The sequence below is a fragment of the Apodemus sylvaticus genome, chromosome 13, assembly GCF_947179515.1.
Source record: "Apodemus sylvaticus chromosome 13, mApoSyl1.1, whole genome shotgun sequence".
In the NCBI taxonomy this organism is placed as follows: domain Eukaryota; kingdom Metazoa; phylum Chordata; class Mammalia; order Rodentia; family Muridae; genus Apodemus; species Apodemus sylvaticus.
In genome coordinates, this window is record NC_067484.1 from 19,228,499 (window position 1) to 19,245,268 (window position 16,770).

Genomic DNA, 16,770 nt, shown 5'->3' on the forward strand with positions numbered 1-16,770 from the left:
AGGGGATGGAGTGGGGAGAAATGAGGCTAGAAACCTTCAAAGCCTACCTTCATTGCATACTTCTGTTAGCAGTATTCCCCATCCTAAGAGGAATTTTCTAAACCCCACCACCAATTGGGGACTAAGGGTTCAATACATGAGCCTATGGGGGAGGAAGGATATTTCTCATACAAGGTAACACATCAGCTGATATACATTTGATATCATTTATAACCATACCTTCAGATTAGTAGAGCTCTTGGCTACTTCTGTTGGCTAAGATCATCATTTGTCTGTAATAGGATATAGGTGTGCTTTATTTCTACATATTAAAATGAAGCTACTTTGTCAGTGCTAACTGTAGATTCTCAGTACTTGTTCCAGAATCTGCTGATTTTGAAGTTAGCCTCAGGCAAGGATGTTAACTTCTGTTGTCAACAAAAATGCAGTTTTTAAGCATCAGCACTTACTTTTGTATGCTTTTTTTGGTGGATTTCCAGAGAAGTGAAATGGTTCTTGTTAGTTTTGCTTTGCTTTATAGTTATGTGTGTGTGTGTGTGTACATGCACACATGTATACATATATACACAGATACACACGCTTTTTTTTTTTGAGAGAGAGATTTGTTAACCCTAAAACTTGCCTATAGCTAGAAAGCCTGTATGTAACACAAGGTCAGATGCTATCCTCTTACTCTCCACCTTAGTTTCTGGGAAAGACTCTCCAAGTGAGCTCCCATGATCCACTATTCCCATACTTCTAGGGTTGCATACAAATGAACATGCAATGCCTGGCTTTTACATAGATATTGGGCATCTGAACACAGGTTTTCACGTTTGTGCAGCAAGTACTTCCTCATCACAGCCTGGTCTTTTTTGTTTCTTTGTTTTGTTTTGAGGTGGTCTTATATAGCCTAAAATGGCCTGGAGCTCATAATTTTCCTTCCATAGTTTCCTGGGTGCTGGGATTATAGACTTGAGCCACCATACTTGCCTCTATTAATACTTTTAAATGGCTCTGTACTCAACCTTCACATTTCCACCTAACTGCTACCTTGACATTTTGGTAAATGTTCCCTTGCTTTAAAAGATATTTTAGGGGGCTGGATAGATGGCTCAGTGGTTAAAATCCTGACTGCTCTTCCAAAGGTACTGAGTTCAATTCCAAGCAACCACATGGTGACTCACAACCATTTGCAAGGGGATCTGATGCCCTTTTCTGGTGTGTCTGAAGGCAGCTACCGTGTACTCACTCATATACAGAAACAACTAAATGTCTATGCATAACCTGTCACTTTGCCTAGTTTTGAGCTTTATATACCTTGGGTACCTTTTTTCTTCAGCTCCTTTATCATTATTTCTAAAATTTACCCATATTAATATAATTGTGCTTAATTTGTTTCTACTTTATATTTTTCTTTTGTTTTGTTTTGTTTTTTCTAGACAGGGTTTCTCTGTATAGCCCTGGCTGTCCTGGAACTTACTCTGTAGACCAGGCTGGCCTCGAACTCAGAAATCCGCCTACCTCTGCCTCCCAAGTGCTGGGATTAAAGGCGTGCACCACCACTGCCCAGCTGCTGCTTCTTTTTTAAAAAAATTTTTTTTAAAGATTTTTTAAACTTTTTATTGGTTCCTTGTGACCTTCACATCATATACCCTAACCCCATTCAGCTCCCCCTCCCCTTACACTGCCCTCCACCTTTGCACCCTCCTACCAACAGAGAAGAATCGCGTGAAAGCTGTAGTGTATGCCAGTGTTTCCCACAGTATTCCCTTCTCTCTACACTTCTTTGCTTGCAAATAAATGTTCATTGCAATGACTTGGTCTGGCACGAGTTCTCTAGGTTCTGCTACTCAATCAATACTGGAATCTCATTGGGCTCCTTTTCAGATATCCCGTTGTTGCCCTGTGTCATGGAGATCCTGTAGTTTTGGATCTATAGAACCGGTCCTTTCATCCACTACAGCAGTTCATTGATGGGGTAAATGTTGGGGTGGACCAGTTGAAAGCCTTGGATCTGGGCCTGAGAGGTACCAGAAAGGGTCATCTCTCCTGCTCTCCTGCTGTCCAGGTTGGCTCACCAGTAATCCCTGCACCAGGGCCAGCCCCTGCTGCCCAGTGAGGGACAGGGCCCACTCTCTTGAGTACTGCACCCAGTGAGGGACATAGCCAGTTCTCTTATAATTCTGGGGGCAGCTTTTCTGTCTGCCACAAATGGTGAAGAACAAGGAAGGGTAAGTGAGTGTTTCTCCCTCATCTGTGCCACTGCCCAGCAGACAAGAGACAGAGCTGGCTCTCCTGTGATCACACCCTTGGGGCTGGCTCACCTGCAATCTCCACATTCAAGGCCAGCTCTACCCTGCTGCCCAGGTAAAGGTTTAGGGGCTGCTCTCTAGAGTTCTGTAGCACTTGAGGAACAGAGTTAGCTCTCCTGCCTTCATGACCCCAGGACAGACTCTTCCACCTGCCCTAGGGGACAAGGGACAAGGGTGGGGAATGCTGCCACATGGCAGACAAGAGACAGGACGAGCTCTCCCACACATACACTCTTGGGGCTGGCTCACCCGAACCCTAACCATCAGGGTCAGTTCTACTGTGCTGCCCAGGTGAGGGGCAGGGCCTGTTGTCCAAAGTACTGCAGCTTATGAGGGGCAGGGCCAGCTCTCCTGTTCTTATGACCCTAGGGCCAGGTCTCTTGCCTGTTGCAAGTAGTAAGTCATTTCATCAATATATTTCCTGCTCTCCTGGGCTGGCACCCTTACCTTTGGTGGTACAGACCTCTGCTGCTGCAGAGCCAGGACCCAGACATAGCTCCCAGTGTCAGCATAGGACCCCGCCTATGGTCCCAGGGGGCATCACCAGCTACTCACATCAGGCTGTTCCTTACTACCCTTGAGTCTGTAGTTCTCCCTCTCTTTGTTGTGACTATATCCTTTTGTTTCTCTTTCTCTTCCATTTCTCCACCACTTACTTGCTCTTCTTAGTGGTATCTGAGGTCTCTAAGTGTTTGGGGTCCTCTCAGGAGTGGTCTTGGGAATGCAGTGCCTTCTTTGTGCTTTATGGCAGGGGTCATCTTGATCATGGTCTCCCTCACCCCTCCCAGACCGGAGGGACACCAGACTGATGTTCATCTTAGGCTAGCTTCCTGTCTGGGCCCCATGGTACCAGTCTTTATGACCCTAGGGCCAGGTCTCCTGCCTGTTGCAAGTAGTGAGTCAGGAAGGTGGAGGGCATCTCTTTTTTTGTCCACACCACCACAGGGAGACAGTGGCAGGGCTAGCTCTTCCATGCTCAAATCCTTGGGACTGCTAACACACAGCTCCAACGGTGTACCTGCTCTCCTGCATACTGCTGTTGACTAGTACAAACCAGTGGTTGTTTCAGGATTGCTCCTCTATTGGCCCACCGGAGAGGCCCTCTATCTTGAACGCACTCCTGCCTGGGGCCTATGGTCCCATGCTGAGTTCTTCTAGCCTCAGACTTGCTTACAGTCCAGGCCTATCTGGCTAGCTCCCCCTGTTCAGACCCTCTGACACCAGACAGTGTTGGTCTCAGGCTTGTTTTTTTTCAGGGAATGTTAGGTTACTAATCATTTAGATGTTCATAGATCAGAACACAGAATGAAGACATAGCCTCCCTCCTTTCTGCCACCTATTGACGAACATGTGACATAGCAGCTACACCTGCAATGCCTCGAGGTGCAGGAGTACTACAGTTCTTTATTGTGTCTCTCTCTGTGTATGTGTGCTAGTGCATGTGCATGCAAGTGTTTACAAATACATGCCTGCATTCCATGGGGCTAATGCGGAAGTCAAAGGACAACTCTGGGCAGTCAGTAGTCCGATTGGGTCCTGTGGACAACTCAATGTTGTCAGGCTTTGAAGCAAGAGTGTTCTTACCTTTTGAGTCATTTTGCTAGCCCAGTGCTTCTTCAGTAGAATGTACCATAATTTGTTTTTTAACAAAACAATTGTATTGTCAACCTATTTTAGTTGATCTGATCCCACATGAGAAGAGAATGGAAAGCAACAGAGTTGATATGAAAACTACTGCATAGCAGCGCTGGAAGTATGTTGATTCAGTAGTTAGCACACTTACTGCAGTCAGCTCCTAGCACCTACATCAGGTCGCTCTCTATCTTAAGAGGCCCTGCAGGCATGTTGTGCACATAAGCTCACACAGATGAATACACATGCACACAACAATCTTAAACAAACAAACTTAAATAGTGGCATTTGCTCAACCAAGTTAACAGGAGATACTTTTAGGATTTTTTTTTTTAATTTTTAAAATTTAATGGGGGCTGGAGAGATGGTTCAGCGGGTAAGAGCACTGACTGCTCTTCCAAAGGTCATGAGTTCAAATCCCACACCCACATGGTGGCTTACAACCATCTGTAAAGAGATCTGATGCCCTCTTCTGGTATCTGAAGACAGCTCCAGTGTACTTAACATATAATAAATAAGTAAATGTTTAAAAAAAAATAATGGTGTGTGTGTGTGTGTGTGTGTGTGTGTGTGTGTTTTCATTCGTTCAGTTCAGGTGTCTTCCATATTGCTAGATGGAGGGTAGAGGACAACTTTTGGGGGTTTGTTATTTTCTATTTGTGGCTCCAGGGATGAAACTCTGGTCATTAGGCTTGCTTGACAAGTGCTTTTTACCAGTTGAGCCATTCTAACCAGCTCAAGCTTTCAAGGCTTCAGTCGCAGATTCAGTTTTGTCTGTTTTGCAAGTTTGGCTGTGTATCATCTCAAAGCATTGGATCATCGTTATTCTGCTAGCTTATTTATTTATTTATTTATTTACCTGTGAATGTACATATGAATTCATGTATGTATGTGAGTGTGCATGTGCTTCAAAGTGCACATGGTCAGCAGCCAACCTTCAGGAATTGGTTTTCTCTTTTAAGTTCCTCTACCCACTGAGATGGCTGACTTTTGTTTGGTACTTGCATTTTCTTTTTTTTTTTTTTCTGGGTTTTTTTTTTTTGTTTGTTTTTTATTTTTTGGATTTGTTTTTTTTGAGACAGGGTTTCTCTGTATAGCCCTGGCTGTCCTGGAACTCACTCTGTAGACCAGGCTGGCCTCAAACTCAGAAATCCGCCACTCTCTGCCTCCCAGAGTGCTGGGATTACAGGCGTGTGCCACCACCGCCCAGCGGTACTTACATTTCTTGATTCAAAGTTTAAAAGGATAATACAGAGCAAAATTGAGAGAATATGATAGCCCCAGTTTGCATAATTATTTTGTTTCTAAAAACCAGACTGCAAAGCAACCAGCTAAAGAAATGACCAAGGAAACTGGGATGATTTGTAAACATGGCTTATTTCTTTATTTTCTATAACTGGGTCTCAGTTTCCTCGAGGAATTTGTTGAAATGTGGCATGTAGTATCAACAATATCTCAGACTCCTTGTTTAGCCAGTTAGTAATCACAAAATATTTTATTGTCCAGAACCATTCTGTTTGTTTGTTTGTTTGTTTTTGTTTTTGTTTTTGGTTGTTTTTTTTCGTGACAGGTCTTCTCTGTGTAGCCCTGACTGTCCTGGAACTCACTCTGTAGACCAGGCTGGCCTCCGCCTGCCTCTGCCTCCTGAATGCTAGGATTAAAGGCGTGCACCACCACTGCCCTTGCTAGTCCAGAACCATTCTTGTAAGCAATTTAATGAGTGCTTCTGTGCAGTACTACCCTTGGCAGTGCAGTTTTTCTGGAGTAGCAAATGGGTTCCTTACCACTGCTATGGGTTTCTGTACCAAACCATGGTACCAAAAATTCTGGAGTCCCATGTTTTGCCAGATAACTCACTTTAAACAACAACAACCACCACCCTATGACATAGTGTTTCTTTTCTTTTCTTTTCTTTTTTTTTTTTAAGATTTATTTTTATATGCATTGATATTTTGCCTGAATGTATATTTGTGTGAGAGTACCAGATACTCTGGAACTGGAGCTACAGACAGTTGCAAGCCATCATATGGGTGCTGGGAATTGAACCAGGTTTTCTGAAAGAACAGCCAGTGCTTTTAACTGCTGAACCATCTTTCTAGCCCTAGACAACTCACTCTTGACTAGTCCCATGACTGGGTATACTATTCCCTTACAACAAAGTGAAGTATCCTAAGAATTCAGGATCCAGTTACAGTGATGCCTTTAATTTTAACATTCAGGAGGCAGATCCAGGTGGATCTTTGTGAGTTTGAGGCAAGTCTGATCTACATAGTCAGTTCTAGGCCAGGCCAAGATTTCATAGAGAGACCCTATCTTCAAAACAAAACAAAACAAAACAAAAACAAATCCAGGAAAGGAGGATGTGAAGTTGAGGTGGTAATTAGAAAAAATTATTTATTTATGTTAATTTTTAAGATTTATTTTTAGTTTATACACAGGTAGGTGTGTAAGTCATCGCATGTGGGTGCTGTGACCAAGCTCTTTATAAGAGCAGCAAGCACTCTTAATCACTGAGTCATCTTGTGAGCCTCTTTTTCTCTTATATCCCAGGCTGACCTCCAATTCATACTACCTCAGCCTCCTGAGTATTGATTATATGTTGGGATTACAGGCATGAGCTGCCACACCTGAAAGGATTTTAGAAATGAATAGGTTGAATGGATATGTGACTGAAGATGCTAGTGAATGAGTGGGCTGATGAGAGTCAAGGAACAGTCATTTGTGTCTGGTCATAGGGAGAAGAGACAGGGATGGTTGTAATAGCTGTGTAGGAAAAGGCTCCCTTTAGTTTGACAGGAAGAATAGCATGGATGAGATTGCCATTATAACAGGAATGATGGTGTATATTTATACTCACTGTGCATTCACGACAAACACTAACCTAGAAGCTTCAATGATATAAATCCCACTGGATGCTTTCTTGAACATTTTTGGGCTGGAGAGATGGCTCAGTGGTTGGGAGCACTGACTGCTCTTCAGAGGTCCTGAGTTCGGTCAGAGGCCACAAGGTGGCACACAACCATCTGTAATGGGATCGGATGCCCTCTTCTTGTGTGTCTGAAGACAGCTACAGTGTACTACTCCTCATATATGTAAAATAAATAATTCTTAAAAAAAGATTTTTTTTAAAAAAATTACATTTATTTATGTGTGTGTGTGTGTGTGTGTGTGGGTGGGCATGCACCTGCTGTGGTGTGTGTGGTAGTGAGAAAATACCTTACGGGAGTCAGTTCTTTACTTTCAGCATCTGACTCCCAGGGTTCAAACTCAGGTTACTGTGCAAAGTGCCTTTCTTTGCTGAGTCATCTTCTGTTCCTAACATTTTAAAATTACCTATTTATTTTAGGTATGTGTGTGTGTACGTGTAGAGGTCAAAGGACAAAGAACTCTATTTACTGTGTGCATCCCAGTATCAACCTTGGGTCGTCAGGCTTAGCAGCAGATACCTTTATCTGCTGAACCATCTTGCCAACTCTGGCTTCACATTTAAAAAAACATAATTTTCTACTTTTAGCTATTTGATTTTTTTTCCCTACCCAAAAATCCACTTTTTGGACAGGGGAAAGCTCATGAGACTTCTACTGTACACTAAGGATACACTAAGGAGGGCTGGAGAGATGGCTCAGTGGTTAAGAGCACTCACTGACTGCTCTTCCAGAGGTCCTGAGTTCAGTTCCTAGTAACCACATGGTGGCTCACAACTATCTGTAATGGGATCTGATGCCCTCTTCTGGTGTATCTGACAGCTACAGTGTACTCATATAAATAAAGTAAATATCTTAAAAAAAAAAAAAAAAAAAAAAAGAAGGGCTCTGGAGAGATGACTCAGCGGTTAAGAGCACTGACTGTTCTTCCAAAGGTCCTGAGTTCAAATCCCAGCTCACAACCATCTGTAATAAGATTCGATGCCCTCTTCTAGAGTGTCTGAAGACAGCTACAGTGTACTTACATATAAAAAAATAAATAAATCTTTAAAAAAAAAAGAATACACAAAGGAATACAACTAAGGAACATTAAGAATAGGAAAAATGTCTTCTCCAGGGAAGGGGACACAAATTGGTTTCCAAATGGTTAGCCCTGAAAACCCACATAAAAACAAAAGTCACACTATATAGACAAACACACATGCAAGCATGCACACAATAACAACAGAAAAAAAGAGGCCATGAATTTGAAAGAGAGCAAGGAGGGGGATATATGGGAAGGTCTGGAGGGACGGATTGAAAGGGGAAAGTGATATAATTACATTGCAATATCAAAAAGAAAATATAAAAAGAAAAAAGTCCACTTTTTGATAATTTGATTGTTTGGCATGATTAAACTGTGTATATCTTTCCTATCATGTTTAGAGAACTTTATTTATTTAGCTTGGGTTTCTGCTACTTTTAGATCCAACCCTGTGTTTCATTATAAGACAATTATATTCTAGAGGGAAAGCTTTATAGAATTTATTGATGAAAAATGACCCAAATGGTAGAGTGTCCAAAATAAAAGCACTGCCCTTTTTCAGAAGACTTACTTTTTTTTTTTTTTTTTTTTTGATTTGGTTTTTTCGAGACAGGGTTTCTCTGTATAGCCTTGGCTGTCCTGGAACTCACTCTGTAGACCAGGCTGGCCTCAAACTCAGAAATCCGCCTGCTTCTGCCTTCCAGAGTGCTGGAATTACAGGCGTGTGCCACCACCACCTGGCAAGACTTAATTTTATGATAGAGCTTTGAAAGATATTTATTGTATATGGTAGCAAAACTCCAGAGGTACAAAACTGCATATAATAACATCTTCTATTCATTGCCCCTCTCTTCTACTTTGTTAAGGATCCTTCCAGAGATTCTGTGCCCTGTATAGACAAAATAAAATTGCTTGTTCTTAAACAGATAGTTTAACCTTTTCTGTTTATTTAAGGTTTTTGCATGTTATATGTTCATGTTTGTGTTGGTGTGTGCATGTGTGCACATGTGTATGGAAGTCAGGTTGATATTACTTATTTTCCCTAGATCATCACTCTTCACCTATTTTGAGACAGTCTCTCACTCAAACTAGAAGAGCTTATGGATTTGGCTAGGCTGGTTGGCCAGTGAACTACTCTAAGAACCCCCCTCAAACACTGGGCTATAAATGTGTAATCCAAACTCAGTCCTCATGTGTGCGCAGGCACTTCACCAACTGAGCCGCACTCTCCCCAGCTGCCGCACTTAATGTTTGTTCACTGCACCTGCTCCACGTCATTTTATATGAAGAGCCTTGTCCTTAATGCCCACATTGTTTGGAGAGACCTTGATGTGCTCACTGGTTCTATTTATGGTTAATGCCAGTTCTTTGTGATTGATTTGGAAATATTCATGCGGTTTTTAACCAGAGTACTGTTGACATATTTAGGCAACTGTGACAAATCTCATTTAAAACTTAAGTTTAAGGATTTTGAAATGCAAGTTAATTGTTTGATTGATATATAATATTGAAAATAATGTTGTACAAAAAAGTAGTTCATATTCATTTGTTCTATCCACATAACTTATTCTCTGAGAAAACAAGAGTCATGGGCATTTTAACTCGATAATTGTTTTTTTCTTTAGATTTTAGCTTTTTATTGAACATGTTGCAGAAGAGTTTAGTCAGAAGACCGTAGCTAGGATAGAGAGATTGCTTGGTGTTGGTTAAGAGCACTTGTTCTTGCAAATTTGGTTTGGTTCCCAGCACCCAAGTTGAACAACTGTAACTGCCTGTAACTCCTTTTTCTGGCCAGGAACACTGCATACATACATTTGCAGAAACATACACTCTGGCACAGACACATGCACATAAACAATTTAAATAACAATTAAATCTTTAAAAAAAGCAACAGAATCAGACTAAAGCTCATGTCATTATAGCTGTCTTTGAATTTTTTTCTTTTTCCTCTTTTAAAATTCATTTTTATTTGTGTGGGTTTTGGAGAGGCAGACACACACTCATAGAGAGGGAGAGGAGGGGAGAAGGGAATACGAATATGATAATGTATGCAACATGTGTGTGTGTGCTTGAGGAAGTCAGAGCAAAGCTTATGTCCTCTACAGCTGGAGCTACAGGCAGTTGTGAGCTACGCAGTGTGAGTTCTAGAAACTTAGCTCAGCAAGTGTTCTTAACTACCATTCCATCTCTCCTCATCTGCCCACTCTTGATTCTTGTTTCTTGCTTCATTTTTCTTGTTCTGATGCAGCAGAGGGCAGGGCTCCTGCTAAGTGTAATACCAACTGCATGAGCAGGTCCAGCAGACTCTGTGTTGCAGATGAGACTCCCAGTTCTGACACTGGCTGGGACTTTGCAAATAAGTTAGGCTGAAAGGTTCAAAATGTACACCAGCTGCTATAATGAGAACATTGATATTACCTGTGCAGGACATCTCATCATCTTGCAGGATGAGAGCAGAGTAGATGCAGGCCTATATGGAGATAAGCCATGGTGGACAGTAGGGATGAAGGTGGGGAGACTGCCATTGCTGGGTGATGTGCTAGTCTCTAGGTGGAACAAGGCCCCCTTGTTCCAGTGCAGCACTGAGGAAGGGAGCAATAAATTATTTTTCAGTCCCATGTTATAGTGTAATACTTTGAAAAAGTCTAATGCTCCCTTCTTTACTTTGACTTTAGTTTTTTTGTTTTGTCAACTTTAAAGCAAAGAACTGTTAATAGTGGGAGAGCACTGTGGCCGGAATGTATGATAAAATTAAAAAAAGAAGAACTTCTAGAGTGTGAGTGGTCCTCAGCAGAAGAGTCCGTGTTCTCTTTCTCTTTTTTTTTTTCTTTCTTTTTGGTTTTTTCGAGATAGGGTTTCTCTGTGTAGCCCTGGCTGTCCTGGAACTCACTCTGTAGCCCAGTGGCCTTGAACTCAGAAAACCGCCTGCCTCTGCCTCCCAGAGTGCTGGGATTACAGGCGTGCACTACCACCGCCCGGCATGAGGTTAGCATACTTTATTAGTGATGCTTTTCATTTATTGATTTAGCCTATGATCCCTCTGTTGGCTTACATTTCTTTTAGAACTGTTAAATATCTGTTTTTTTTATTTAGTTAAAAATTAGTTGTAAAAAATACAAATATGTTTGTGAAGTAAGCTATACAAGAGTGTCTCAAATTAGTAAATACTCTAGTGGGAATAAATATTTTAGTCTTTCTGAGTTTGTTAAGGAAACTCACAGTGCCCATTTTATTAGAGAACAGGGCTATGCAAGGAAAAAAGTATATAGAATATCATGTTTAAATCAGTAAAAAATGATGCTTCAAATGTTAGATCAATAAAAGAATTTTTCTGACATTTTCTGGATTTGTCATAAAATGAACTGATATTTGGTAGACCCAAGTGATGGAGATGCTGCATTATACATTATTAGCATACTGTTAAGATTAATGTTTGCTGGGCTGGAGAGATGGCTCAGTGGTTAAGAGCACTGAATGCTTTTCCAGAAGTCCTGCGTTCAAATCCCAGCACCTATAAGGTATCTCACAACCACCTGTAATGAGATCTGACGCTCTCTTCTGGTGTATCTGAAGACAACTACAGTGTACTTACATATAATAAATAAATCTTTAAAAAAAAGAATTTTTTAAAAAAAGAAAAGATTTAAACGTTTGTTTTTGACCTATGGGTCATTCATTATGTTACCTTCTGTACAGAGCAAGGGAGTGGTTTGCTTTGCTTCATAGCATTCATAGCAGCCATCAGTTAATGAAATTAACAATGTAAAAGGTTACAAACTAGTGGTTAAAGATTGTGTTTTGCTCATGATTAATTAGATTTGTGTGTTTTCTGGGAGTGGTGAAGACATTAGGTTCTAAATATAGTATATAAAGTATAAAACGTATAGGATGTTTCCTTAAACCTGAACTTAGTCAGAGAATTTCCTGGATTCACAAAGTAACTGAACTATATTTTAGTAGTTATTGTTCTTAAAACAAAACACCTGACCTGAGACTCATTCAGTAGATAGGCTAAGGGAAGAGCAGAATTTGGCCTTCAAGAGAGGCTCTCAACATGTAGCCTAGGCTTATGCCCACCTCTCAGGCCAGAATCAGCCTTGCAAATGCTATACTACACAGGCATGCTGCTATGCTCAGCTGGCCTTTTCCCTTCATTCTCCTCTGGGATTTGTCCTATTCAGGGGAATGCAGACAGGTTTGATGCATATAATTACTTTGGTTGCTCACTTCCCTAAAAGCATGGAGTTGATTTAAAAAAACAAAAAACAGTGAGGAGATGGCTCATTCAGAAGACCTGACTTTAATACCCAGAGCCCATGTTAAAAAGCCAGGTGCTGGGGAGGCAAAGATAGCCTCCTAAAAATCACTAGCCAAACAGCAGAGTGTAATTGGCTGTCTTCAGGCCAGTGAGGGATCTTCTCAAAAAACAGGTAGATGGCTTTTGAGGAATGACATAGGTTTTCCTCTTGCCTCTAGATGCACCAGCATAAACACAACATTAAAAAAAAAAAAAAAGACAAAAAAACCCCACACACCACCAACCCCTTAAAAACCCATAAACCCATAAGTGTACATTAGATAGCTCTCTCTTTTACAATCTCTTCTCCTTTGGAAATTGAGTATAAAAACCATAGTTTTAGTTACAATGATTCCTGGACTGTGTTAGGTGTTTGATGATACTGGGGCATTGAACATGTTAGGCAAACACTACTACTGAGCTACATTCTAGCTCATTCCCCCTTTATATCTATGCTTTTAAAGACTTGTTTTTGATGTGTAGAAGTATTTGCCTGTATATGTATGTATGTATGTATGTATGTATGTGTGTGTATGTATATGTGTGTGTGTGTGTGTATATATGTATGTATGTATGTATGTATGTATGTATGTATGTATATCAGGGGTGTTTGATCCCCTCGAATTGGAGTTATAGATAGGAACAGATTAGGTTTTGGGACCTAAACTCAGGTATTTTGCAAGAGCAGCAAGTACTTTTAACCACCAAGGTAGCTTTCTAGTCACTTTATTTTTCATTTTAAGAGGGAGTCTTCTAAGTTATCCAAGTAAGTCTTGACTTTAGGATCCTCAGACCTCAGCCTCCCAAGTAGCTGGAATTGTATACCTGTACTACCATCCAGCTCAGACTTGGTTTTTTTTGTTTTTTGTTTTTTGTTTTTTGTTTTTTGTTTTTTTGTTTTTTTTTGGATATAGGGTCTCATGTGTCCTAGGATTGGCTGAAATTCACTATGGATGATCTTGAACTTTCTCCTAATTCTCCTGCCACTACCTCTATAGTGCTGAAATTACAGGCATGTAGATGTCTAGTACTGTGTAGTGGTGAGGATTGGACTAGAGCTTCTTGTGTGCAAGGCAAACCTATTTATTATCTACTGAACTACAGCTCCAGCCCCAAAAGAGGCTTCTTCTAAACCATTCTTTTCATTTATATTAAAGTCAAGTACACATTAATTATATTAAAGTTTTTTAAAGATTTTTTTCTTGAGTCTTTTAAACCTTTCTTATTTTGGTGCTGGAGACTGAACTCAGGACTTCATGTACTTCAGACAAGCACTATATTACTAAGCTACTTTTCCAACCCTATCTAAAGTTCTAAATTTAACTCTTTGGTTACTTGCTGTAATCACAATAGAGATTAATATTCTATTTTTAGTAGATGAGACTGCTAGGATTTTGCTGGTATTAAATTCTTTGAATCTGACTGCCAATCAAGCAGATTATGGGCACATAGTGTCTTAAAGGTCTGTTGTGTAAATGGTGCCTTTTGCCACTAAGAAACATAGCATGCTATATAGGTTAAATAATGTTCCATTTCTAGTCATTGACTTTATGTGTTTTCACACAGGCTGCTTTCCTGTCGCATCTTTGATATCGTTTCCTAGACTCTGTTCCATGATTTAATTTGGAATTCTGAGATGAAGATGGAGGAGGCAGTGGGAAAAGTAGAAGAACTCATTGAGTCTGCAGCCCCACCAAAAGCATCTGAACAAGAGACAGCCAAGGAAGAAGATGGCTCTGTAGAACTGGAATCTCAAGTTCCAAAAGATGGTGTAGCCGACTCTACAGTTCTCTCTTCCATGCCCTGTTTGTTGATGGAACTGAGAAGGGACTCTTCAGAGTCTCAGTTAGCATCCACAGAGAGTGACAAGCCCACGACTGGCCGGGTTTATGAGAGTGACTCCTCCAATCATTGCATGCTTTCCCCTTCCTCTAGTGGCCACTTGGCTGACTCAGATACATTGTCTTCTGTTGAAGAGAATGAACCCTCACAAGCAGAAACAACGGCAGAAGGAGATACTTCAGGAGTGCCTGGTGCCACTGTTGGACGAAAGTCTAGGCGGTCCCGTTCTGAAAGTGAGACATCTACTATGGCTGCCAAGAAAAACCGGCAATCCAGTGATAAGCAGAATGGCCGAGTCACCAAGGTTAAAGGTCATCGGAGCCAAAAGCACAAGGAGAGGATCAGACTACTAAGGCAGAAACGGGAAGCTGCTGCAAGGAAGAAGTACAACCTGCTACAGGACAGTAGCACCAGTGATAGTGACCTGACTTGTGACTCAAGCACGAGTTCATCAGATGATGATGAAGAGGTTTCAGGGAGCAGCAAGACAATCACTGCAGAGATACCAGGTAGAGGATGTTTTTTAAACTGACTGTAAGCACCTGGTGGCCTTTCTCAGCTGTCAGACTCAGTTAGATGAGTGACACTTGAAAAAATCCAGGAGACCTGCAGCTCTATATAAATTTGAAGACTGCAGTCTATTAAAAAGACATGGCCAACTTAAAAAACAAACCTACTCTGAGTTGCCAGTGCACTTTTTAGCACATCAGCAAAAACATTAAGTGGTTAATGATAGGGACAAGATTATTTTTAAGAAATGGAATTCTCACAGGTCTTTCTCTGTAACATACTATCTGAACTTCTGTCATTGCCTTTTTAGCACTGCATAGATTTAAAACTCTGTGAGCATTATTACTAAGTACAAGTACATTTTCCTCAGGACTAGGCACCTTGCTTTATTACCTAGCCTCTGCACTTGAGCTTATGGTGTCTGAAATGATACATTCTTTCATTAAAGCTTTCTAATTACTGGTCCTCCTAAAACATTTTTTTCCTTGCGTTTTCCCTCAGATTTAGTGGATGATAAACTAGTTACCCGTATTGCACATTTTTTTATTCTACCTTGTCACTCAAATTGTAAAGAATGTCCAAAAAACTTTCCTCTTCATCTACCAGGCTTTAAAAAGTTACTTGAAAATTGGCTTGTTTCAGCTCTCATAAATAAAAGGGTCTATAGTTTATTATATGTTTAGTATGTCAGTTTTCCCTGTGTTGCATCTAATACTGTGTGCTACAAAGGCAATCTTTGAGATTTCATAGAGGAAGGAAGATGATATCTGAATGTTTTTTTTTTTTAATCTGAATGGTTCTTAAGTGAAGAATTCTCATTATTGAAGAGAATTATATGACTAGGAATATTTTGTAAAGTAACTGATACTTAGTAGGTCACAACAGCAGTGTTTATTGCTGCACTAAAGAAGGGAAAAGTTTATAGGTGATTTTTTTTTCATTTTAGTTTTCACTTCTGATTTACAAAGGATATTTCAAGAAAAAGCATATTGGTTATCTAAATTTATACATAACCATGTAAACTCAATAGCAAGAATGAATTAAAAAGTACCTTAACAGGTGCTTAATGTATAACAAACAATTCTCTTTCATATAGCATATTAAATATGAGTTTAAGCAGTCTTTAAAAGTGCTTTTCTGTGATAATATCTTGATTAAATTCCTTTAGTAGTTTCTTATTATTAAAACTAAATGAGAAAAAGTTAAATGTGGCTCATGAAAGAAGCAGACCTTTGGGTGGTTCTAAGGCATGTTCAGTTTTCTATTTGCTATTATTTTTAAGGAAGCCTTATTAAATACTTACAAAAGTATGTATTCTTATAGTCTGTTCTAATTTGTTAATCAAATTTATTATGGATCTCCTGATACAGTATTTAATTCCAGTTAAACAGATTTTCATGTAATCACATCAACACTTTGCCTTTTTGTGGGAAGGGAGAAGATGGGTGAATAAAATTCTTTTTAAAGCTAGAGTCCCGTTGTAGAGGTGAAATGAGTAGTGTCTAATGAACACACTCCTGTTTCCTTAATGTGTAGGCTAAGTGTCCTTTGTTCATATTTGACTAACAGTCATTTTTAAGACTTCAAAACATTGCTATTCTTTCTGTTTGCCATCTATTCTTAATTGTGAACTAATCAAACATTGAAGTAAGTTAATATTTGCTATATTTCTACTTTTTATATATCACTTATTTATTAACTTTTGTCCTTTGAGAAGTAACAGTTTCTAAGGTAATTGTGGGAAATCAAATGGTAGTTGAAGATGCAGGCTACTGTATGGCTGTGGTATGCACTGCTCAGATTTTTGGAGAGGAAAGTGTCAGTGTTCACATACAGGACAGGCCTAAATGGTCTCTTTGGAAATTATGCAAAGCAGCAAACATTGAACTACCTAGTGTTTAAATATAAGGAACTTCAGGTCTTCCATATTGTTATGTTTGAAAAACTGTGATCTTGTACAATTCTATTGGAACAGATACATTTTTTTAATTTTCTGAGTCATATGACTTTGGGCAAGAAGGGAGGCACACTTAACCTTATAGCAAGAGTGGTTGTTGAAGGTACTATGAAGCAACCTGAGTGAAACAATACGGACATTCCAGTGGACTGACACTGGATCTGTCTAAGACAATCTTTTGGATGCTGAGACTTTTGAGTCCAGCTGTTTACACAAAATGGAAAACAATTGGAACATTAAAAAGTTTCCTACTATGTAATTTTGTCAAGATATAACCAGTTTAGTAATTC

General features: G+C 39.9%; 1 protein-coding gene and 1 non-coding gene across 4 annotated transcripts in view; one reads left to right on the plus strand and one right to left on the minus strand.

Moving 5' to 3' along the window:
• The window catches only part of Ark2n (arkadia (RNF111) N-terminal like PKA signaling regulator 2N), an 87,017-nt gene that overhangs the window by 26,537 nt on the left and 43,710 nt on the right, over positions 1 to 16,770 (plus strand). For all 3 annotated transcript variants that reach the window (XM_052155172.1, XM_052155170.1, XM_052155173.1), the window contains exon 2: positions 13,738 to 14,522. In XM_052155172.1, the coding sequence (XP_052011132.1) occupies positions 13,808 to 14,522 (715 nt within the window). In that variant the 5' untranslated portion in view covers positions 13,738 to 13,807. The remainder of the gene's footprint in view (positions 1 to 13,737; positions 14,523 to 16,770) is intronic.
• Positions 3,553 to 3,684, minus strand: LOC127664255 (small nucleolar RNA SNORA17). The gene has a single exon (XR_007973120.1). It is a non-coding gene; the product is annotated as a small nucleolar RNA SNORA17 (small nucleolar RNA).